General features: G+C 38.4%; 2 protein-coding genes across 4 annotated transcripts in view; one reads left to right on the top strand and one right to left on the bottom strand.

Moving 5' to 3' along the window:
- The window catches only part of slco2b1 (solute carrier organic anion transporter family, member 2B1), a 40178-nt gene extending 31773 nt beyond the window's left edge, over nucleotides 1–8405 (bottom strand). Inside the window, exons 1-4 of one of the 3 annotated variants that reach the window (XM_067608956.1) lie at nucleotides 8273–8405; nucleotides 2356–2485; nucleotides 935–1072; nucleotides 38–200 (exon numbers count right to left, since the gene is read on the bottom strand). In XM_067608956.1, coding sequence (XP_067465057.1) covers nucleotides 38–200; nucleotides 935–1072; nucleotides 2356–2442 — 388 coding nt within the window. In that variant the 5' untranslated portion in view covers nucleotides 2443–2485; nucleotides 8273–8405. Of the gene's footprint in view, nucleotides 1–37; nucleotides 201–934; nucleotides 1073–2355; nucleotides 2486–2643; nucleotides 2662–8272 lie in introns of those variants that run through there. The other 2 variants (XM_067608958.1, XM_067608957.1) reach the window with 2 other exon arrangements.
- Nucleotides 8406–21933: 13528 nt separating this feature from the next.
- or70b1 (olfactory receptor, family 70, subfamily B, member 1) lies at nucleotides 21934–23150 on the top strand. Its single transcript, XM_067607152.1, has one exon. It carries the CDS (start codon nucleotides 21937–21939, stop codon nucleotides 22879–22881), a length of 945 nt encoding a protein of 314 aa, XP_067463253.1. The 5' UTR covers nucleotides 21934–21936; the 3' UTR covers nucleotides 22882–23150.
- The last annotated feature ends 1691 nt before the right edge of the window (nucleotides 23151–24841 follow it).

Here is a 24841-nt window from a genome sequence, read left to right as displayed (position 1 = left end):
GGCAATTTAGGACTTGTGTGTGTGTGTTTGGTCTTACAAGTGATGCGGTCGGTGTACTCGTACAGTCCGCCCAGGAAGTGTGGCAGCACCATCAGCAGTGAGGCCAGACAGGCCAGCAGAGCGCCGCCTCCGATGAACCGTGGACGGTGGACACGACTCCCGAGAAAACTCACAAAGACGATGAGGACCGTGTTTCCCACCTGGAGACACACACACAGCAGACAGGGATGACATCACATATAACTTATATCCAGCAGCAAATGCACAATGACGAAAAAATGCATCTCTTCTTATTGTGACAATAAAATAAAGAACCAGAATCTGGTCCAGGAGATCCCATAAAACCAGTTATATGTTGGAAATGCAGCTTGATCAACTGCTCCAACAACAAACTGACATCATAAGACCTCTGCTCCATGAAATCTATTTGACTTTCATAAATCTCCATAAAATCTTCATGTTTCAGTCTGAGCGGCGTGCTGACAAGCGACCGACCAGACGCCACCTTCCTGATCTACATCTGTTTCTTTTACAGCATCATGTGTTTCAGATTTGTACGAAATGATGCATTTCTTCTGACGACAATGACAGAAATCAGGAGTTTGATGATTGAAAGTAATTGCTGCTGGTTTAATGAGCGAACAAACACAAACAGCACTTTTACATCCAGACTAGAGGTCGGACAGAAGCTACATTCATGTTAGTTTTTCACAGTTGTGCTTTAAGACTGAAGAACTTCCACAAACATCTATACTTTCACTGGCAACGTCTTCACCTTCACTCTGGATCCGGATTCTTCATCTATAGCCATTAAACTATAAGCAGGACCTCGTCACAGGTACATTTATTTAAGAATATCTCATCTGAAAAACAAATCAAGATGAAAGAAAAATACCAAGTCTGGACAGACGAGCAGGAAGTGACCCGTACTGACCTCATTGAAGGAGGCCAGGAGGCCCGACTTCTGGCTGGAGAGGCCGTAGCGTCTCTCGATGGTGGAGATGGAGCTCTTCATGTAGCCTGACACCAACAGCTGCGCCAGCTGCAGCAAACTGTGGCAGAACACAAAAAACTGCAGATGGAAGAAGAAGAAGGGTCAGAGAGTCGGGTCAGAGTCCAGTTATCTGCAGGGAACACTTGATATTATGTTTGTTAAGTGGAATAAATGACTGAATACATGTGTGATGCAAAAACATCAACAAATATCAAAGATGGAAAGTGAAAAACAGTGAAAGTGAGTGATTTACAACATGGTGAGCTATCAGAGTTTGGTGCCAGTGTGTTAAGAGGAAATGTTTACGCATTGTTTCCTCGGAGAACAATAACAGGATAGACTTCAGGAAGTGAAGTTTCTCCTCAGAAAATACAGATGAATTTCTATGGATGTGACAAACACAAACAATACTTAAGAAATTCGAGGGAATAACAAATGTGCAATCAAATAATTGAGTTACTTATATATAAATGGCTGATGTCTACGTTTGTTACACCTGTCAAGTATCCCAGATACACTAAATGTAATGATGTTTTTCATGGTTACGGGAGTGTAGGTTGATAAATTTCTGCACAGCTGGTTTCAGTAAAACTCAACTCTGAACCTGAAGTATTTATCATGAATTTATACAAGCAAAGAGGCCCTTAACAGGAAAAGTAGAAATAAACCATCTATTGGTAAGTGGATTAAGGAGATGGTGTCTTGTATGACATTAGAAATAATTATATATATACTGAAACAAAGGAGTCATTTAAGGAAATAAAGGATCCCTTAGTATCATTTCTTAAAAAAGGAGGAAATAGGAGTTAAACCTGCATTGGCAGGAATGGGTTATTGTGATCCCTAAGAAGGAAAATTCACTTTTATTACTGGATTTATTATTAAAGGAGGCAGATAAACTGTGAAGTAACAGCTGCAATCAAGTCCATGTTAATAGTTAATAATAATAATAATGATAATATAGATGGTTAATCATTAACTATCGTCTTCCTCTCCCCGACAGTTTTGTTTATTCATTTCTCTTTATTTTCTCCCTCGCTATGAAATATATCAATAATGTAAGAGTAGGTATGAATACTATCATATGTAAATAAATGTTCAGGTTGCATGCAGAAGAGGGTTTGAACTCTCATTTCTTCAGGAAGCTTCTCTGTACAGAAATGGCACAGAGCTTAAAATTGAAGAAAATTGAAGTTTGGGGCCTAATTACTGTCCAGTTTATGGACAAGTCTGTATTTTGCAGGTTAAATTACTTTTCTTATCCTTTTTTCTTCATCTTGCTGTAGTGATTTTGTTTGTATTTTTGTAATTCTTTCATTGAGTTCCTGAATCAAAGAGCACAGTGAACATCAAACACAAACCTTGATGCTGTTGAAGGGTCTCCAGCGCCGGGCGGGAGGTCGTGACCCCGCCAGGTCAGAGTTCATGTTGAGATCGTTGGCCCCCATGATTTAATTTCTACCACACGGAGGATGAAGAGCAGAACAAAGCCTGTTGAAATACAACCAGCCTGTCACAAGTTAAACTCACACTGATGGAGGATTTTACTGCAGTCAGAAGGTTTCGACATCCACACTCTCATCACTTCCTGCTTTTTAACACAGTAACTTTAAATAGCATGAGAAGTCCAATTGTTAGACAAAACGCACGCTGTGCACCAGAGCTGCTGCTCATTTCACTCTCGCATGTCGTTCTCATCCTGTGCAAACACGACTGCACTTTCCAGAAACACAGAGTGCATGAAGAATGTATGTGCGCTTGGGTTGTATATTTACACACAGAGAAGGAAGAGATTAGGAGAGATAAGAGAACTGTGGTTTGGATGAAAACCAAGAAGGAAAATCACAGCAGAGAGAGAGAGAGAGAGAGAGAGAGAGAGAGAGAGAGAGAGAGAGAGAGAGAGAGAGAGAGAGAGACAGGTTTTATAAAGGTTAACTCTCAAACAACTGAAGTGAACAGAACTTAAACAACCAATGAAGGCAGGTTGAGCTTTAACTGTTTTAATCATTTTCTCAGGAAGAGGAGGTTTGTCTGGAGTTGATTTCAGTGGTGGAAAGTATCAGTATTTTTACTATACATTTACTCAAGTACTCTAATTAAATGCAATTTTGAGGTACTTGTACTTTACTTGAGTATTTCCATGTGATGCTACTTTCTACATTTCAGAGGGAAATATTGTACTTTCTACTCCACTACATTTATTTGACAGCTTTAGTTACTTTTCGGATGAAGATTTGACACAATGGATAATATAACAAGCTTTTAAAATACAACACATTGTTAAAGATGAAACCAGTGGTTTCCAACTTTTTTGTCTTTTGACGTCTTACAAAAAGCAGTGTGTAGTCGGGGTCACATTTCACATGTCTATGAGTTGTTAACAGCTCCACCAAATAGTGATTTTTCCCTCTAAACTTCTCACATGGTTTCATTTCAATAAATGTTCAAATGATCCAATATTTCAGCAAAAATCAAAGATTAGAGAAAAAGTCCAAAAACTGAAAACAGATTTGTGTATCAGAACTTTGTTTTTTCTTCTTTCCTCTCCCATTAATCATCTCACCACCCCTCAGATTTATCTGCTGACCCTTTGGAGGGGCCCCGACCCCTAGGTTGGGAACCACTGGACTAAACTAGCTAACTGTATATAAAGTAGTGTAAACTAGCTCCACCTCCAGCAGCTACAACAGTAACATGCTGCTCTAACACTGATGCTTCACTATTAATAATCTAATGATGTCATATATAATAATATATCAGTCAGAGGGACCAAACCACTACTTTTACTGCAATACTTTAACTACATCAAGCTCATAATACTTATGTACTTTTACTGCAATACTTTAACTACATCAAGCTCATAATACTTATGTACTTTTACTGCAGTACTTTAACTACATCAAGCTCATAATACTTATGTACTTTTACTGCAGTAGGAGTTTTCATGCAGGACTTTTACCTTTAATGTAGTATTTTTACATTGCTCTATTAGTACTTTAATTGAAGTAAAGTATCTGAATGTTTCTTCCACCACTGAATAAACACATGCATGATGAATTGCAAAATCCAGCCAGCATAAAGAACAATAGAAAACCAACACTTGCATAGAATAATAACATGTGGTGAATTAACTACTTGTAAAGTGAGTTTGTGCAACCCAACACAAATACAGTCCAACTCAAAAATCTGTTTTGGGTTTTCTAATTAAAAGACAAAATCAGTCATTCAGAGTTTATATCATTTCCACTTAAAAAAAATGGAATAAAATAAATAAATACAATATAAGCAAGTGGCTGTTTGCTGGCAGGGACTGGGACTGAGTTTCATGCAGCCAGAGTTGCTCTCTGCTCTCTGCTATGATGAAATTTTAGACCAACTGATGTCAAACAATTCAGGCAAACTCAACACATCTGGTTGTTTTGTGCCTACAGCTGATGTAGTAATGAAACAATGAGTCAGAATAAGAGTTATGAAGCTTCATCAGCAGTTTTACCTCCTTCCTTCAAAATATAAATTCCAACACTTTCCACTTTTTTTTTTTTACTGAGGTGGCAGATTAATGTAATACAGAAACCTGCACTCCTTCACCTTATCTTACCAGGAACTGCACTTTATTTGGCATCAGTCTAATCTTATCTCTGTACAGGGTGGTAGCGGTGTTTCTATTCTCATCTGCTGCAAGTCTAGTCTTTTTTATGTAGGTATATATACATATATATATGAATTTTATTTATAATCATTTACATTTTAAATATTCTATTTACCTACCTACCTGCCTGCAAACTAAACTTCCTGCAGGACAATAATAAAGTTAAAGGACACATATTCTGCACATTTCCAGGTCCTATATTTCCTTATATTTTCCTCATTATTATTCCTTATTTATCTTCTACTGGTCCTTTATGCAGCCCCTCAGTTCAGCCTCTGTCTGAAACAGGCTGTTTTAGCTCCTGTCTCTTTAAGGCCCCGCCTCCTGATGAGCCCACTCTGTTCTGATTGGTCAGCTTCAGTAACGTAAACAAACTATAGTAGCAGGATTTCACTTCTTTTTCTCATATTTTACTTAAAATGTCAACGTCTCGAATCCATCCGTACATGTTGGAGCTGAATCAGATCTGCAATATGGGAGTGGACAACACATGGAAACACCTTAGCAACCACCTTAGCAACCAAGACTACAGTACAGATGTCCATTTGCGGGCATGTGCGAACAATCTGACATCATCATGAGGAAGAAGTAGAGGTAACGTTGCAAATGATGCATTAACAGCAGGTTGAAGCCCTGACTTTTGACTTGCAGGCAGCATTTCTACATACGTTCACCTCACGTTTTGTAACTTTGACCATGTTTAACATCCATCATTAGAACAGGATAAAAATAACAGAAAACTAAATAGAAAATAGAAAACTAATACAACCTGAACAAGGTGGCGTAACTGAGACTTTCTAGATTTTGCTGGTTTTGTCTTGAACATATCAGGATATTAATTAAATGCATCTAAATTTTTAGCAGGTGTTTTTGTGATTTGCAAACACAATCTATTCATTTTCAATGTCAACACCTGAAGAAGACTTAATTCAGAATATGGACTGAAACATTTTGAGACACAGAAAGAAAAAAAAACAATTTACCAGCAAGAGACAGCAAGAAGCAAAGAAGTGGGAGTCAAACTGAGAAGATAAGCAGGAAGGAAACAACTTATCAAGCAAGTTATCAGTGGAGGAATCCAACTACATGAAAGCAAGTTGTTGTTGTGTAGCTATTTTATCTCCTCTGAGCTAAAACGAAACAAGCTGAATCCACAAAAAACAAGCCAGATAAAGACTTGAATTACCAACTCCTGATCTACACAGAGATCAACTGCTACACAACTGAAACACAATTTGATACCCTCTCTATAAAAGTTTGAGAAGCTATCAGGCAATAAACTGAACATCTCAAAAGAAATTAGAGTCACACAATTGTACAGGGATCTTCTTTCTGTCAATCACAACTTTAAGTATTTCCACTTTTATTTGGAATAAGTCTACTCAACGGATAAAGAGAATGTTCTTGGCGATGCCCTGCCTGGTCCCCAAACTTTGTTTTGGCATGAAAACACACAGGAGAAGTACCGGGGAAATGACTATTCCATGCAGGACAGGATGTTTTTCTTCCAAAAGGCACTGGTACTCCTGCCAAAGTTCAATAAACTTTCCTCTATTTTTATGGGTCCAAGTAGACTGCAAAACTTTTCTTGTAGCCATGCTGTTGATGTTGTAGATGTTACGACTCCTCCCTTAGGTTTCCCCCTCACTCTGTGTCTTGCGCTCTCATTGGCTGTAGCTCATTGCAGACTCCTGTGTCTGCAATGCATCGACGAGTCTGTCGGATTGCGTCTTTGAACAGTTTACACGTTGCAATCGAGTGTCAATTTTCCTCTGATCTGGGGCTCCAATCGTGTAGTATGACCTCAACATAAGTCAATCATTGTTTTCAATTAGTCATTCTGGTCTAAATCTCTAAATTCAGGCCCTCTAATAAGTGCGCTGATGGTCATTTTGGAAATTATTGCTTAAATTATTACTCACACTGACTCGGACTTTCAGGTTCTACTGTGTTTGTGGTTCAGGAGTTACACTAACAAGACCCTCACAGGATGATGTCACACAATATTTCACTAAGTTTAATGTGACTTGATTACAATACCGGCCGTGTTAGCACAACTTAGCTAAAGTAGCTAATAGCCCAAGTGTGCAGCGCTCGGTGTTCCCAGTAAGCTAGCGTTAACTTCGGTCTGAGGTAGCGGGGCGTGTTTCCAGAGCATGACCCTGCACTCCTTATCTGGACCATAAGCTGCAACTCTGGACTTCAAACCGGCTCCAATACAAACAAACAGGTGACGTCACACCTCGCTATGTTTTTATCTTTATATACAGGCTATGCTCCAAACAGAGTCCGGCTACACTTGAGGGTGACGTCAGAAATGCTGCAACCATGAGTGTGATTGACTGAATGACCTGCCAATCAAGGCAAACCTACAAAATCCTGCTTCTCTTTAAAAATATATGTTGGATTTTAGAAACATTGAAAGTGAGATGCAACTGTACATAAATCAAATAGTCACTTTGTAATTTTAGAGATTTTTTTGTTTTGTTTTGTTTTTTTTGCATTTACTTCAGTGCAGTCAGGGTTGTTTAGAGCAGCATCTAGTGGCCGTTACAGAGACTGCAGTGTAGTTTCTGTGCTGAGTCTTCAATTTAGCTGTTCTCTCCTCTTTCCTAACTTGGAAACTTAGTTTATTTAAAGCTTCAGCCAGCAGCTCTTGTAAGTAACTTTGTTGGTTAGTCATTCACAAAAACAAATTCCCAAAACTTTAGTCTGTGTCTGTTGGATGCAAAACGAGTCTGACTACCGCATTGCTGTTTGCCAAACCACAGAGTCCACATCAAATCATCAAATTATATCTTACTGAGTAAATGTTGTAAAGAATGTGGATATATTTCATTGTGACATTAAAAAAAAGATTTAATGTTTTAAATTAAACATACAGTCTAGTAAGAGTAAGAAATACTGTGTTATTATGATTTGTCTAAACATAAGAGCTCAAAATGTCCAACTGAAAACTTAATGTAGAATGTTTTACCTTTTTTTTTTCAATGAAATAAATAAAAATCAGTGTGAGTTGGTACACAAGTCCAAAACCCCAAAATATTCAGTTTATTATCATATAGTGACATTTGAGAAGCTGGAACCAATGACTCCTGACAGTTGATTAATGGTTGCAGCTCTAATGCATACACACTTTCACTTAGTAAAGGATCTGAATACTTCTTTCAGTGCAAGTACAAAGGTTTTATCAGCAAAGTAGTAAGTAATCAAAAATAAAAGTATCAGAATGACTCTTTTCTGTTGTAGATGGTCAAAATAAAGATAATTTTAACTACTTTATATAATGCAGTTTTGATCCTCAAAGTGACTCCAGCTGTCAGATATATGTTGTGCAGTAAAAAGTGCAATATTTGCCTCTGAATGTAGTGAAGTAGAGATTTGCATTCAATGGAAATACTCAAGTTAAGTACCTAAAAGCTGTGGCAGTATTCACTCATGAAATGAATAAAACAGACCTGACTGTTTTAGTTTTTTTTTTTTCCCAGAAACTTTGCATTTAACTTTGTAAAGTGGGAGAACCGGAAACTGCAGCTTTTACAAACCAGCTCTAATGAAGCAGAAGAGTCCCTTTAAAAACCCTGAAACGTCCCAGAGAGAACAGAAAGAAGTGATTCATTCACACTCACCGTGGAAGCTGAAGAGTAGCAGCTCGGCTCAGTTTCTCTGTTTCCTTGTTTCACTTTGCTGCAGCTTAGATTTTCTCTGGACCTCCAGCTCTGCTGCTGTAAAGGGGAGGAGGAGCCCATACTAGAATTTGAACCCTGGTGTTGAATGTAGGTCTGAGAAAAAAGAAAAAAGAGAAGAAGAGGAGTGGAGGAGGAGTGTGAGGCCTCAGAAAAGTTTTCAGACCCACGTGTATAATCTTACAACCTGAAAAGATTTTACTTAGTAATTAAATAAATCTGTTCAAGATGGTTGTATATCCTTGAGGCACTAACTCTAAACTTTTTCATTTGTTTATGTGAAGTTGTTTCTAGTGTGTGTTAAACCAGCAGTCAGGTGTCTGTAATCATTCCTCCTGTTCATACTGGATGTTAAATCATCCTTCAAATGTGCTTTCAATGGAAGTGATGGAGGATAAAATCCACAGTGTGTCCACACAGTCATTTAAAAGTCTGTGTGAAGCTTCTATTCAGCTTCAGCAGTCTGAGTTAGTCATATCAAGTGGATATCTGACACATTTACAGTCTTTTTAGCATCAAATTCCCTCTTTGTGTTTCCTCGGACAGTGTTTCCCTGTTGAGCTGCAGGTGGAAGTATAGTAACAAAAAGAGGAACTTTGGCACTAAAAAGACTGTAATGTTGAAAGATATCTACTTGATTTGACTCATTTGGACGCTGAAGCTTCATATTAGCTTCAGATAAACTTTTAAATACATTTTTTGCACAGAAGGAGGACTGTGGATTCCATTGTAAGGTCATTATGAAGGGATCTTCTAATGGTCAGTATGAACAGGAGGAATGATTACAGCAAGAAAAACAGCTTTAATGTTCATTTAGGCTCCTGACTGTTGGTTTAAGACACACTTTTATTTTCTTTTTACAGTTAATCTCCCCCAAAAACGATATAATTGAACATCAATCAAATATAAGGCAGGGAAGGACGGAGCTCTTTGCAAAGATTGAAATATAACTCTGTATAACTCTCTACCTGTACGTGCTGTAGGACTGTTTACTGTTAATGCTACAGTTATTATGCATTAATAATGCAGTTTACACAGCATTTAAAATACAATTTCACTACTATTTCATTACAAGTTGTTATTTAATGTATATTCAGTATAATTATAATTTTGTTTTGGTTGATATATTATTATTGTATTGTTATAATAATAATAATAATAATAATAATAATAATAATAATAATAATAATAATAATAACAATACAATAACAAAATTAAAATCTTGAAATGTGATGTGTTAGATCAGAAGCAGGTGAATTCATCTCTGTCTTTGTAAAAATATTTCATGCTTTTATGTTGTTTGCAGACTTCTGCAGTAATAAAATATGAATCAGGCCTGTAAATTTAATAGTTTCTCAGTCAGGAGTCCTGAAGGTTCAAGGTTCAGCTTTATTGTTATTATACAAAACAGGATTTCACAATGAAACAAAAAAAAAAAAAAAAATGGCAATAAAACAGAACAAAGTAGCACTAAAAGAAGAAATAAAACAGGAAAAGCTATATTATATTTACAAGGAATATACAGTCACATACTGTATAAACATATGAAAAATATATATGTATATATGCTGTATACACGCAAACGTTTTTGACAGTATGTGCAAGATTAATGGAATATGCAAATTATAGTGCAAAAAAGCTAATTGACATGAGTAGACCAAAAATATTAGAATAGGATTGAACAGTGGGAGCAGCTCACTTTAAACATTAGCCAACATAAATGTTTTCCTCTTAACTGAAGACCAAACGCTGGTGTGTCTGTGAAGAAAGGAGGTGAAAAGTCAGATTCTTCTTCTGCGGTTGAAACCTCCCCCAGAAAGAAAAATGTAAGTTCAAAGAAGCATCAAGGTCAAAATGTCCCAGTTATCAGGGATAGAGTGGTTTCCTCTCTGAACTGATGTTTCCTGTCACTCTCTGGACTGAAGAGAATGAAGGCAAAATGTCTTTTTTTATCTTTTTTAAATTTAACTTTAATGTGACAAAAGTGTGACATAAAAGGTGAAACATTAGTCAAAGAATATGAAAAGAAAAACATGAGACCAAAAGAGAAAGAAAATTACTACTACATTCCTACGGGCCGTGGCGGCCATTTTAGTTACATAGGTGGCACTAGAGAGCGCATTTTGGTACTTTGGGGGTTCATTTTTACATTTTATCAAATTTTTCACCAGACCTGATGTGTGTGCCAAATTTGGTGAGTTTTTGAGCATGTTTAGGGGGTCAAATTTAGATGTGATGTGGTGTGTGAAGCCCTTAGGCTTATTATGGGTTGGCCCTCTACCTCTTTGGCTCGCTAGCAATAGCCAGGGAAGGACGCCAACAGGACAACAAAGGCTTGGAACAGAACCCAGGGTTTCCTGCGAGATGAGAAAGCACAAAAAAATTCTGGAGAAGAAGCAAAGTTAGTGACAGGCATTGATGTTACATGAATGCATACAGATGGAGAGGAAGAGGAGGAGAGAGGAGCTCAGTGCATCATGGGAAGTCCCCCGGCAGTCTAGGCCTATAGCAGCATAACTAAGGGCTGATCCAAGGCGAGCCTGGTCGGTCCTAACTGTAAGCTTTATCAAGAAGGAAAGTTTTAAGCCTACTCTTAAACATAGAGAGGGTGTCTGCACCCCGGACCGAATCTGGAAGATGGTTCCACATGAGAGGAGCCTGATAGCTGAAGGCTCTGCCTCCCATTCTACTTTTAAAGACTGTAGGGACCACCAGTAAGCTGCATACTGGGAGCGCAGTGTTCTAGTGGGATAATACGGTATTATGAGCTCTTCAAGATATGATGGTGTCTGACCGTTAAGGGCTTTGTAAGTTAGGAGAAGGATTTTAAATTCTATTCTAGATTTTACAGGAAGCCAATGTAGCGAAGTTAAAATGGGAGAAATGTGGTCTCTTTTTCTAGTTTTAGTCAGTACACGTGCAGCTGCATTCTGGACCAGCTGGTGAGTCTTTAGAGACTTGTTAGGGCAGCCTGATAATAAGGAATTGCAATAATCCAGCCTAGAAGTAACAAATGCGTGGACTAGTTTTTCTGCATCTTTTTGGGACAGGATGTGCCTGATTTTTGCAATATTACATAAGAAAAGAGGCAGTCTTTGAAATTTGATTTATGTGGGAGTTAAAGGACATATCCTGATCAAAGATAACTCCCAGATTCCTTACGGTGGTGCTGGAGACCAAGCTAATGCCATTACCCTGGCTTTTATTAACTCATAAAACTAATAATACCCAGTTGAAACAGAGTTAAGTGAGTAATCTTCTCTTGAATCGTCAATCGGCTGATGGAAAAACACACTGTTTCATTTTATTTGCTGACTTTTTGGAAATTTTCTTCATGAGGGTTGTGCAATATGTCAGCATTGTCAGTATGTGTATATGTGTAAACTGTGTATGTGTATGGAAGCCAAGTGCTGCTAAGATGCTGACATTTCTGTTTTTTTACTATGTAGTATTTTTGACTTTATCTTCTGTGGAACTGCAGGACAGAGTCACAACAAATTTCCCTACAGGGACATTAAAGTATATCTTATCTTATCTTATCTTATCTTATCTTATCTTTCCTGTGGTGCTTGCTTGAGACAATAAAAATAAACTTGATCATTAAGTATTTCTAATGTTGACATCACTGCTGCTGTCAAATGATCTTTAATATTAACATGATGAAAAATGGATTATGTTGATAATGTTGCTTCAGTGAAGCCATGCAATGTTGTCTTGTGACCAGCAGATGGAGCCACAGTCAAACCAAATGTGCTGCTGGGAACTGATCAAACACTTGATATCACATATGACATTTACTCTTCTTTCTGTAAAATATACTGTAGACAAAGTATGACAGTAAAACTCAACTTTTTGTATCTTAAGTACAACTTTATTTAAAATTTGTAAATTTACACTTTTCTTTTTAACTCTAAAGAAATTGAATAAAACCGACTGGCCAACAAAAGATGATGAATGAATAAATGAATGAATAAAAATGAAAGTTAAGAAGTTTCATATAACAAACTGGACAAGTAATTATATTAGTAAAGACAAAACAAAGATATCTTGTTGGCCTTTTAAACAATCCTGGCTCTCTCAATTAATGTACGGAAAAAAACTTGTTTCTTCTCTCTTGTCCTCCTTGTCTTGTCATCAACTCTGTTCCTCTGTAACACACAAATCACACACCAAACACATGCATCTTCGTAACTTTTAGCCTAGTTAAGTTAAGGATTTTAATGTCGTCTAGTACATGTGTGGTCAGCCTGGTTGCCAGAATAAAACGTTGGCACTGTACGTTTCTGCAAAACCACAGAAACGTTGAATATCTACGTTTCAACACGTGAAATACGTAGCATATTAACATTTCAACAAAACGTATCATATGAAAATGTCAACAAAACGTATTATATCAACATTTCTAAAGTGACGTAGTTCACATGTGATCTATATGAGTTGATTTTTCCTATATAGGAGGAGGAGGGGCAGGTGGACGGTTAGTAAGTTTGTTGGCAGCAAGTTGGAAATCAGCATCGAATACGGTTTGAGACCACCTCAAAACTCAAACCAATGTCCGCTTCCCGTTTCGACCGACAAAAGTGGGTGTTTTTAGTGAGACGTCAGGACATTTGCAGCCGTTTTTCTGGCGAGAAAACCGTCTTTTTTAAGTGAGACATCGGCCGTTTTTATTTTATTTTTTATTTTTATGTTAACCCAAACCATGATCTTTTCCCTAACCCTAACCAAGTGGTCTTTGTGCCTAACCCTAACCAGACCTGAACCATAGCGTTGTCACACCATAAAACATCATTATTCAACGGGTAGAAATTTTAATATGCTACGTTTGTAGAAATGTTGATATGATACGTATCACACGTGTTGAAACATAGATATTCAACTTTTCTGTGGTTTGCAGAAACGTTCAATGCCAACGTTTTCTTCTGGCGACTGGGTTGCTTTAGAAACAAGCCCAAAAACACGCAGCCCGCAACTACCAATGTTTGTGAGGGACTTTACACAAAAACAAGCCTAAAGTCACTTATAATAAATGAAGCTTACAACTGTGGTCAATAAGTGTCCCGATACGACTTTACGTTCAATCAAGGACGACTTAACACTTCCATGTGTTGTTCTGGAAATCATTTACCAACCACGTATTCAGTCCTTTCACTGGGAGATTCTGTTTCAAAACTTTTATCAGGGCCACTGACTCACACACGCTTGTGGCTGAAATGTCATTTTGCTGATGTTCTGTTTTCAGTTTCCACATACTTTTGTTTTTTCTTTTGATCTGTGGTGCGTTTGTTGTTTGCAACACGTTAATTTACAACAGGTCTGACACAGAAATGAAGACAAAATGATCTTTACATATTAATAAAACTTACAAGACAGGTGATTGATTTTATTTGATTTTAGGTTTAATATCTGTGCAAGAGTTTGACCGGTAAAATAAACTGCTCCTGTGTCTTCTCTCTTCTTCTGATCAGAACAGAAAAAACTTGCAGCCGACTTGGAAGTTTCAGATGTTCCACGGAACATAAATATGATGAAGAAGTTATGGCAAAAAACAAAACAAAGTCCTCCCAGCTTCATTGGTGCTGGAAAGAGAAAATCTAATATAAAGCAAAAAAAAGTTTAATTCCATTATGTTGGAGTCAAATCCTCCAGATCTGCTGCTCGTCACATCTCTACTCTTGTGTTTCCAGATGTCACATCTGCCTGCAGTGAATCAACTTCTTGTGCAAGAGGCTCAAAAGTAATTATGGGTTTCTGTGTCAGTGTTTGTGTTTCTGTATGCATCCAAACAAATCATAACAACAGTCTACTATGAAACCCTGAAAGAGATGCCAGAGGATTTAGTGGATCTATACTTCCTGGACACAAAAAACAGACATGTAGCCACATCTGCTGCGACATCCGGAAACCTTTGCTAAGTGAAAACCAGAACTCCCTCAAATCTGGAACATGGTGGACTGAAAACCTGCTGATAAAGACAGAAAAGTCTTGCTTCAGCACCTCGTCTGGTAGTTTGAATAAACGCTTTACAGACCTGAATAACCTGCAGAAGCTTGTTGCTCCTTCCGTCTGAATTCACACTGCGCCCTACGATGATGTTCGTTACCACGTTGGCCTGATATATGTACGGCTCAGATGTTAGCCTGTTAATGTTGGCTTTGTCAGTCAGTTAATTCAGCTAGCTTAGCATCAGTTCTACCTGCAGTTATTAGCTGTAGATAACAACTCATCTCTACAGACGCCATAGATGCATCATGGGGATGTAACATACCTAGGTAAAATAAGTCCTTGAGGTCTTGAGTTTTATTTATCAAATGAAAGAAAAGAAAAGAACAAATAATTCATGGCTCCATAGCAGGGAGTAGTGATGTGCCCGAATACAAATACGTTGTTCGGCAAAGCATGAATAGTTTAATTTTTAAAAATTATTTGTTTTTGGGAAGAAAAAAACCCAATGTCAAATACCAGACGCACATTTCCTAATTTGACATTTGACATTTGGATAAAGCTGAGCTACTGACACATGCTAAGTGCTCTCAAGAGATTCTCCACAACCTGTTGTTCCCCTTCTTCTTTACACAAAGTTAGGTTGTAAAAAATAGGCAACAAATGAAAAGTGCAAAGCAATATTTGCCTTTGAAGTTCTTCCCTACACATTACACAGTGTGCTGTCTCTGTGTTATGGGTGTATAAATAGTTAGAGGTCTGTCTGCAATGAGGCGATGAGTAAAGTTTTAGTTCAGTAATCAGCGCAGTCGTCTATGATCTGGGAGACTCCAGTTCAAGACCTGGTGTGGGGACCTCCTTCATAAGATAGTTTATTCATTGACACTTATTGTAACACTTTAATTTTCTAAAATTAAAAGCGTACTAAAAACAAAGGGTTTTTAAGCCTCTCTCCACTTTTATTTGAATACAAATACAAATAATTTTGCTGCCTCAACAAATACAAATACAAATACTGGGCTCTCTGCACATCCCTACTCCATAGACCCTCCAGGTACATGCTGTTCGTTTAACTGCCTACCTTCAGTATATAAGGTGCCCATAGTGTTACCTACCGTAATTCTCACAAAACTAAAATAAAATAAAATAAAATACCAGTAAACTAAATGTACTAAACAGACAAATAATGAAACAAGTAACTATCAAAAGAAAATACTGTTGAAATCTGGTCTAAATAAATTAAATATCTACATTTTCTGTATAGATAAATAAAATAATTAGCTTAATTTGTGAAACCCCTCAAAATTTTGAATTTGAGGTCTTCAGGGGGCCCTGTGGGAGAACCCTGTATTTCACACAAAATGTTAACTAGTGAACTCTGGAAACTTATGTGTCATTCTCGTGTTTTTTGAAGTTCAGTGTGTTTGTTTGTTGTTGGAAGTTCTTTCAGCTGTTTTATGTTGGAAGCTCGGGGGACTACACTGCCTTCTAATGGCCCACCAGTTTCACCAGTTTCATCACTGTGTGTTCCAGTTAACCACAACAGCCAGTAATGAGTGTTAATGCTTCTGAAACGAATGTAATCATTAATGAGGTCCACTGTGAGCTGCTTCCTAACAAAACACTTATTAACAGTTTCTGATGGTAATTAACCCTCTGGGAGCAAAGAGCAATAGATGTTTATCAGTGATTACAGGAGGCGGTAGTGAAAGCTCCTGGGATCCACAATGACTCACTTCACTATCACTGACTGATGATCCTCTGGCTGTTTTACAACATACTCTGACAAACTCACCTGCACTGCATCCAAAAAAAAAAGCTAGAAACAGCTCAATCTGATAGAAAATCACTAAAGGTTTAGTGAAACACCAAAAACGCCTCTAGAAAATAACAAAGGGTTATGAAGAAGTTCATCAAAATATATCAAATAGTGTAACCCCCCCCCCCCCACATGAAGTGCGCCGTTCTGTGAAGCCAGTCTGACATAGTGGCCAAACCATGTAATTACAGCTTCCGGGTCCGTCACCTGATGCACTACACTGGCCCAAAAAGTTTCCTGCACACAATTATTGAAAAAGGAGCAGCTGTAAAACGGTGATTACATTTATTTGAGCGTCACAACTCCCTCGAAATGACTCATTTTATTATTCGGCCCAATGACATTTGAAAAGTCTAGAAGAGCCGCACGATTAAATGATTTTATCCCCATTCAGGTGAACAAGGAGCCAAACAGAAGTTAGCCAGCAGAAATGAGGAAACATGAGCAACATCCGGGTAATTTCTTAACAGCAGGAAGTTGATTTTTTGGCTTTATGCGCAACTAAGCAACTTCCATAGGAACGAACGGGGTGCCATGTTTGAGTCTTGTATCCAGTTCTTCTTAATACATCCATGGTTTGGAGTTGAGCTAGCAGTTTCAGTCTGCTTCCAGTCTTTGTGCTAAGCTAGGCTAAACACAGAGATGAGAAAACATGATGACTTTGTAAAATATGCACCTTGGTGAAACCCTGTCTTCTTTCAACTTAATAAGAAAATGTTAATTAATGTATTTGGCAAGTAGCTAAAATGTTGATACTGAGAATATCAGTAAAATGTTTTTTTTCACCAAAATATCCAACAGAAACAGTTTTCTGGTTGTTTGGACTCTTAGCTTAAAGAAAGATCATGGTCTTGGTTTCATACAAAAGGAATCTGTAGTGACTTGAAGCAGAATGTGTTGAGCATTTAACCAAAACCAGCATCTTTAACTAACCTGGTCTAAACCTAAACAAACACAGGGCTCAGGGTGTGAAACTTGCTCTCTCTGCTGTCAATGATGCATAACATAATTTATTCAGTGATTACATTTGTAGACACAACATCGTTGAGAAATCATTTTAGTAATGTTAATGCGTAATTTTTAGCAGAATGTAAGAAATACCTGAACTAAATCATGGTTCAGAGAAAAGTGAGATAATGACCAAGTGTGAGAGTAAAGACAGAAGGCCGTTTGCCAGGTTGGAGTCTCTCCAGAGGGAGCAAGCGGCTCCCTGTCTGTTGCCCCCTGAACGCCTCACTGCAGCTTTTAATTCAATTAACCTGCTGGTCAATGAGAGGACACCTGGGAGCTCTGAGACCACCAGACACTTATTACAGCCCAGTGATACAAGAACCACACAAGACAGTGTGGACTTTAACACAGTTGTCCAGTTATGACGTGTTAAATGTATTCAGAGACAGAGGTGTCCAAAAGTTAGGTGCAGCAGTTTTCACTCATGCAATGTGCGATAAGTTAAACCGTCTTTTGATTCCTCACAAAGCTTTACACTTTATTTTCTTATCTTTACTCTTCATGTGGCTGTTTTTCTTGCTTGTAACATACATCCTTTATTTTATTCTGAATTGTGTGTACAGTCGCAGAACTTTTAATGACTTCAATAATCTTATTGTGTTTTTATTGTGTTTATGTTTCATGTTCTTCTGTTTTGATACTGCCTGGCTGCAGAAAGATTTTCCTCTTGTGGTAATATAGCCGTAGCTGGATGCCTTCTAGTACAAAGTCCAAATATAGTTTTAAATATGGTACAAAAACACTTCTTTCTGTACCCACTTATTACAACTCCGAGTAACATGCAAAATATCTTTCTGTACACAGCGAGGCGAGGAGTGAGAATGCATAAAGATTCATAATTTTTAAATTAATAAGAATAAATTAATCAAAACAAAAATCAAATGAAAAGCAGGTTGGAAAAAAACCAATAACTATTATGTCATTCCTTGATATTTTGCATAAACAAAGTTGAAGGGAAGGTCAAAATTTTCCCAAGTTAATGATGTTTGGACACTTAAAACCCTCTGGGTGAACGGTGATTCAATGTGATTTGTTGAGTTTGAACAGAGATGATTCAGCTCAGCTGCTGGGAGGTTGGGGTTAGATGAGGCCTCCCTGCAGATTTCTTTCTGCCTCATGGTACTAATTAACAAACTCTTGCTGTAACAACAGCAAACAAACATGGTGGTGGAACAGCGGGGTCATGTTTACTTTACTCAGCATGATAGGACCCCACAGGTGCTCAGACCACACTAATGCAGCTAAAACAAGTTAATTTCCTCTCAGCTCATGAACATGAAACAATAACTTCATATCAGATGGCCAATACTTGATGATGTCAGGTGCAAAACCTTTAATCATTCTCTCTGCCAGTAAACAGTACTGAACCTCACCTACAGCTCCCAAACTGACTAATTCCCCTGAGGCTTGATTACACGGAAAAGCTGCCTACTGACTATTCAACAGAAAAGGCTGTAGCAACCCTTCATCCTCTACCACATTCCTCAAATACTCAGATAACACTGTCACACATGTATTGCTCAATAACTCTCTTGCTAAAGCTGCATGAAACAAATCAACAGAAACTTACAAAATGAGATCATTCTCCTCTGGATGGCAAAATAAAAATAGTTCTTTGCTTGGACAAATTACAGTAAAGATTAAGTAAAAAAAACCCCTATGTCAGGTCCATGGATGGAATTTAAAAATCTCCTTTATGTAACTACTTGGATTTTCTACCAATAAGCACACATTTATTTAATTCATTGTGGTGGAAAACAAAAACAATCTGATTAGATCCAGTATACTGTAGTTCAGAAGCACAAAACCAGACCTCCATCATTTCCCACTGTACACAACACTCCTCTCAAGGCCCATTTACAGCTGAACATCTCCATACAGTCAGAGGCGAACAGCCATGAGCCAACGCTGGACCTACACTGGATCTGGGACACCGTAAACACATTCTAGGGATGTGGAACGTCACCTCCCTCGTGGGGAAGGAGTCGGAGCTAGTGCGGGAGGTGGAGTGGTACCAACTAAATATAGTTGGGGTCCCCCCTACACACAGCACCGGCTCTGGAGCCAAACTCCTGGAGAGGAGCTGGACTCTCGTCTTTTCCGAAGTTGCCCAGGGTGAGAGGTGTTGGGCTGGTGTAGGGATGGATAAGGCTCAAACTGTTGTTTGTGCATATGTACATTGTCAAACCTCTGATTCAGGATGAACAATTTCAATTTGCATTCCTTGTGGGGTACCTTTGTGGGGGTTGCTGTAAGAATAAGAGGTACCGGGGCCATTGCTATGAGCCATTCATTCCTTAGATTAGGAGTCAGAGCTGTGTCAATATTCTCAGCAGAAAGTCAAATATGTTCTCAGTGAGTGTTGAGTTCCGCCTTGGCTGTCCCTTATCACTGATTCTGTTTGGCCTGTTAATGGACAGGATGTCAAGGAATAGGTGGGGGGAGGAGAGTGCCCGGTTTGGGGACCTAGGATTGCTTCACTGCTTTTTGCAGATGTAGTTCTGTTGGCTTCATCAGAACCATGACCTCCATCATGTGCTGGGGCTGTTTATAGCTGAGTGTGTGGCAGTTGGGATGACAGTCAGCACCTCCAAGTCTGAGGCCAGGAAAACATCAGGGCATTGTGCCAGACCATTGTGGTGAAGAAGGAGCTGAGCTGGAAGGCAAAAACTCAAGTCAGTCTATTTTTGAACCCTCACCCTATGGTCACAAGCTTTGGGTAGTGACCAGAAGAATGAGATCTTGGTTACAATCAGCTGAAATGAGTTTCCTCCATAGGGTGTCTGGGCTCAGACTTAGAGATAGGGTGAGGAACTTGGACATCTGGAGGGAACTCAGAGTACTGCTGCTCCTAATCTTCAAAAGGAGGTGGTCTAGGCATCTGGTTAGGATGCCAACAGGACACCTCCCTTTGGAGGTGTTCCAGGAATGTCTAATTTGGTAGGAGACCCCATAGACCCAGAACATCCTGGAAGGAGTACTCTATCTCTTCTGGTCTGGATCCCCCAGGAGGAGCTGGAGGCGTTGTTGGTGAGAAGGATGTCTGGGTTATGTCTCTCATTCTGCCGCCACTGTGACACGGTCCCGGATAAGCAGTGGAAAATGGACAGAAGGATAATTGTTCAAATGGCCATCTTGGCCAACCCAGACAGGAAATTTACCAACACATGGACATTTTTCTTAGTATTTTCTCACAAAAATAAATGATAAAATGATGGCTCTTCTCCCACCCTGTGAAACCAATACTCCAAACAATACAAACATACACAAACCCCTCTAACTTCAAACACTGCAAAATAAATGTGGTAAAGTTTCATTTGAGAAAAAGGACATCCCACCACATGATTTGTATCCAGGTGTGCCACATGCCTGTTCTTAGCTATTCCATCATGAACCAGCCTCCACTGGAGGTCAACTGTATGTTTTTCAATAGGCAGCTTGTACAAGGACTTATCTGGGCCAAAAAACGTGGTCCACCTCTACACTTTCATTCCTGCCAGAAAGCATAAGACCTTCACACAGATGTGATGTGCTGCCTTTTACTCCGTATCCTCAAACACCCCTAACAGTGGGGTATTGAAGGGGATCCCTTCTGCTACTCCCAAACAGCAGGAGCCATGCTCATCATCCCACTGGTCAGCTGGAGTACAGTTTTCAACACTCTCATAGGACCCAGCAGGAACACACAAACTTCCTCCACCTCCACCTCAACAGATGTCCTTTTGGACTTCAGTAGGTGTCCTAGTGAAACACAGCTTGCTCTCACAGAGCAGACCAGAGGCTGGTCAAGGTTAGAGCCTGTCAAATGTGGTTGTGGATGTAGCTGGACCAGGAGATGTTATTCTAGAGTAACAAGGTCTGGAGATTACTGTTCACTTCTTGTTTCCAACCAACAGTCAACATTGGGTTTTTTTTAAACCATGACCATAATCACTGTCAGTAATTTTAACCCAAACCAATATTTATTTTTCAACAATGACAACAAAAGTGATTTGTAACATATATTTCTGATGCTGATTTGTTCTGGAGTGCATGGACCAACAACGTATTTTATCGCATAGAAATAGTCTTTGAAGATTCTGGAAATATCTTCAGAATAGCAGTAAGTCTAACGCAGCCCTCTGTTTTTTTCAAATATCCCAGAGTATTCATCTTTTAGAGAAATGGATGCTTAGCTCTGTGACTGGAATGTAACGTTAATACATGATAATACTAAGTTAATAATAAGTTGATCAGGTTGCCCAGGAGTAGCTTTGGAGGATTTAATCATAAATGAAACCTGTCAGAAGGAAGAACCCATAGAACATAGAAAATTCTGCCACTTGTGAATCACTACTATACTGATTTTCTTCAACTTCTCAGCATTGCTGATTATGTGCGCGATTAAAATAATACAGAATGTTAATTTTCTACATTTGATTTATGAAACTGCAATCACAGCCAGCATTCAGTGGTTACGCTTTTCTGTTGATGGTCTCTATGGCCACCAACTTGATGACTTTCATCGCATTACCTCCCCAGGTGACTAAATCTCTTTATAAGAACTGAGACTGAGGTTGAGATCTTCTGGCAGATGGTTGGCTGGTGGGTATCTGGTGACTGCAGGTACAGACAAGAGAAACCAAAGGTAATATTCAAATGTTTTAATTATTAAATCACTGAAGTGTTTTCTAAGGTTTCTAATTTAAAGTCTTCAGTTTTTATTGATTTTTGAATATTGTTATCTGAACTACTTTCTAGAACATATAATTGATCACTGATATCTAGATTGGATGTAACTTCATACATGTGACAAATCAACATCTCCCCCTTTTGTTTCTTTTCTTTCAGGTTGATGGAAAACTACACATTCAACAGCCTTACCCTCGAGCTGGAGGGGTTAAAGGTCACACAGGTTTCCATGTACCCTGTCTTTTTCTTTTTCTTGTTGTCCTACATAGTTATTATATCAGCCAATGTCGGCATTGTTGTCCTAGTTTTCATTGACAAAAGCCTCCACCAGCCCATGTATCTCCTTTTTTGCAACCTGCCAGTCAATGACATTGTTGGGAATTCGATCATGGTGCCCCGTTTGCTTTCAGATATCTTGCTGCCTCCCTCTGAACGCCTCATTAGTTATTATGAATGTGTGGTCCAAGCTTTCACCACACACATGTTCGGCACCACTTCCCACACTGTGCTCATGATTATGGCCTTTGACAGATATGTTGCCATCTGCAATCCTCTACGCTATGCTGCCATAATGACCAACAAGATGGTGATCAAGCTGACGGTCTCTGCCTGGGGAGTGGCCTTTGTTTTGGTTGGGATTCTGCTCGGTCTGACCATACGGCTGAACCGATGCAGGACTCTGATCACAAACCCGTTCTGTGATAATGCCTCGCTGTTTAAACTCTCCTGTGAGAATGTGTTTATTAATAACATCTACGGCCTCACCTTCACTGTCGTTCTGTTCACAGCTTCTATAGGCAGCATGGTTCTCACTTATACTAAAATCGCAGTAGTTTGTTTGACGAGTAAGAACAAGTCTTTGAACAGTAAAGCCTTGAAGACCTGCAGCACTCATCTCTTTGTTTATCTAATTATGTTTTTATGTGGAACGTTCATCATCATCCTGCATCGCTTCCCCCAGTACTCAGACTACAGAAAACTCTCTGCCATTTTGTTTCACATCATCCCCGGCAGCTTGAACCCTATTATTTATGGGGTACAGTCAAAAGAGATACGAAAATTCCTGTCAAAATTATTCCAGCCCACGAAGGTTTTGTCGTCATCATAATGTGAATACAAATGATTTTTTTTAAATCATAATTGAGAAGAAATTTGTCTTTTTCATGAACCTATTTCTGTTTTGTGAAGGCTGCATATTTATTATTATTATTTTAATTATGAAATGGACGTGGATGGTTCAGTATGTACTAATATGTTGTTAATAGTAGATTCCAGACCTTCCAGTATAAGATTTTCATCAACCTTAATCAATTTAATGCTGTGAAGTTTTAATATGTGTTTTGTATTGTCTTTCTCTAATATACAGTTTTATTCTAAATTCGGGGTGAGTTCCACTGTATAAGCCTTTTGCTTCTCGGCCTCTTCTGCAACATTTTTCTTTTTTCTGTTCCGCTGTTAATAGAATAAAATAAAAAGTAATTAAATTTAAACCAACACTGTGAAAGGAGATTAGTTTATTCATTTTTACAATTAACAAAGTTGATCACATTTATGAACTTCAAGTGGGTCAAATTTCTGAGTCACTGCAGTCACTGAATGAATCACTGGATTCATGTGTTTTAATTGTGGAGCATTCGTTTGCTTCGTAACTGTGTGCATTTTCCTTCCTATAGAGAAATCTACAGAAATTAAATACATTTTCATTGAATGATAGATACAAATATGCACTCTATTTATAATTTATAATGAATACTGTAGATAGAAATTACATATCATTGTGCATATTATTATTATTATTATTATTATTGTCTTATTTTTCTTGAGTTAACTTCATATAAGTATGTTTGCACCCCTGTGATAAAGTAGCTAACCCTTTTAACAAACAGGGTGCCCCTGTCTGTATAATAATAATGATAATAATAATAAAAGTGTAATAATAATAATAATAATAATAATAATAATAATAATAATAATAATACTATAATAAGGTTTTATTGCTAAATAAAAACAGGCCTTATTGTTTGTGAGTTATTTTGGAATTTCATCATTCAACCTTTAATTCAAAGTGGATTCATTTGCAAAAATGTTGACAGGTTTTAATCACTATTCCCATCATTGCTCTACCAGCACAAGGATGCAGACGTATCACATGAGCACCAAGGTGGCGTGAAACAGGACAGTTATGAAGAAATGGCTGTCGATTAACGTGCCATAAAAACATGTGTCAGTAAGAGAGGAGATGAAGTTTCAGGTCATTGAAAAGGCTTTTCATTTATTTCAGGAAATTCATTCAACATGTTTGCTCCTGTGGGCCGTAAGCCGTATGTTTTCTGGTGCAAAATGTTGAATGTAAAGAAAGATGAAAATCTGTCAGTGCTGAAATAAAACACAGTGAAGGTGTATTTTAACCAAAGAATTTAGAAAAATACACATTTTCTGGGTGTAGCTTCAAATGAAGTTCTATGGGATTTGAAGATGGTCAAAGTCGGAGCGAGTCTAGTCAAGCAGCAGTACTTTAAACTCTATTCTCTGACACATTGGGAGCAAGTGAACTGCTGTGATGTGTTCAGGCATCTTGGTCTTCGTCAGGACTCTAGCAGGAGTGAGGCATGAGGCAACATATTGCTCAACAGTCCAGCAACAAGTCTAGGTCATCTGTCACTTGGCATTAGCCCACTCCTCTCCTAATGTAACAGAACCCAAGCATGGGATATGCAACATCACAAAAACTGTTCTGGACCTTCACTTCACTTCCTGTGAGGATGGTTTGCCTCTGTAGGCCAGAATCCTCTCCCCCCCGTCACCCGCTGACCTCAGTGAGCTTCTACAAACTGGGAGAACATGCAAGAAGCAGCCAAAGGAGAACTGACAAAACTCAAACTCCCTTCACTTGAAAGGTTGTGTATAAGACGACCCTCAGTTTTTCAGTTTCCAGAATAAAATATAATCTTATATTCTGCCCAATACAGTACGTTTCCTGAGGTGCTGAAAAGTGTGGATGCAAAAATTGGCATCCATATTAGTTTCTTGTTAAATCACTGAGAAGCAGGTCTAAATATTTCTAGCCA

Source organism: Thunnus thynnus, chromosome 13 (assembly GCF_963924715.1).
Source record: "Thunnus thynnus chromosome 13, fThuThy2.1, whole genome shotgun sequence".
NCBI lineage: Eukaryota > Metazoa > Chordata > Actinopteri > Scombriformes > Scombridae > Thunnus > Thunnus thynnus.
The sequence above is the reverse complement of the archived record's forward strand: the minus strand, read 5'-3'. Positions and strand labels throughout refer to the sequence as shown.

What these genes read in the sequence shown, in the direction of transcription:
- or70b1 (XM_067607152.1), top strand. Translation starts at nt 21,937, where the DNA reads ATGGAAAACTACACATTCAACAGCCTTACCCTCGAGCTGGAGGGGTTA.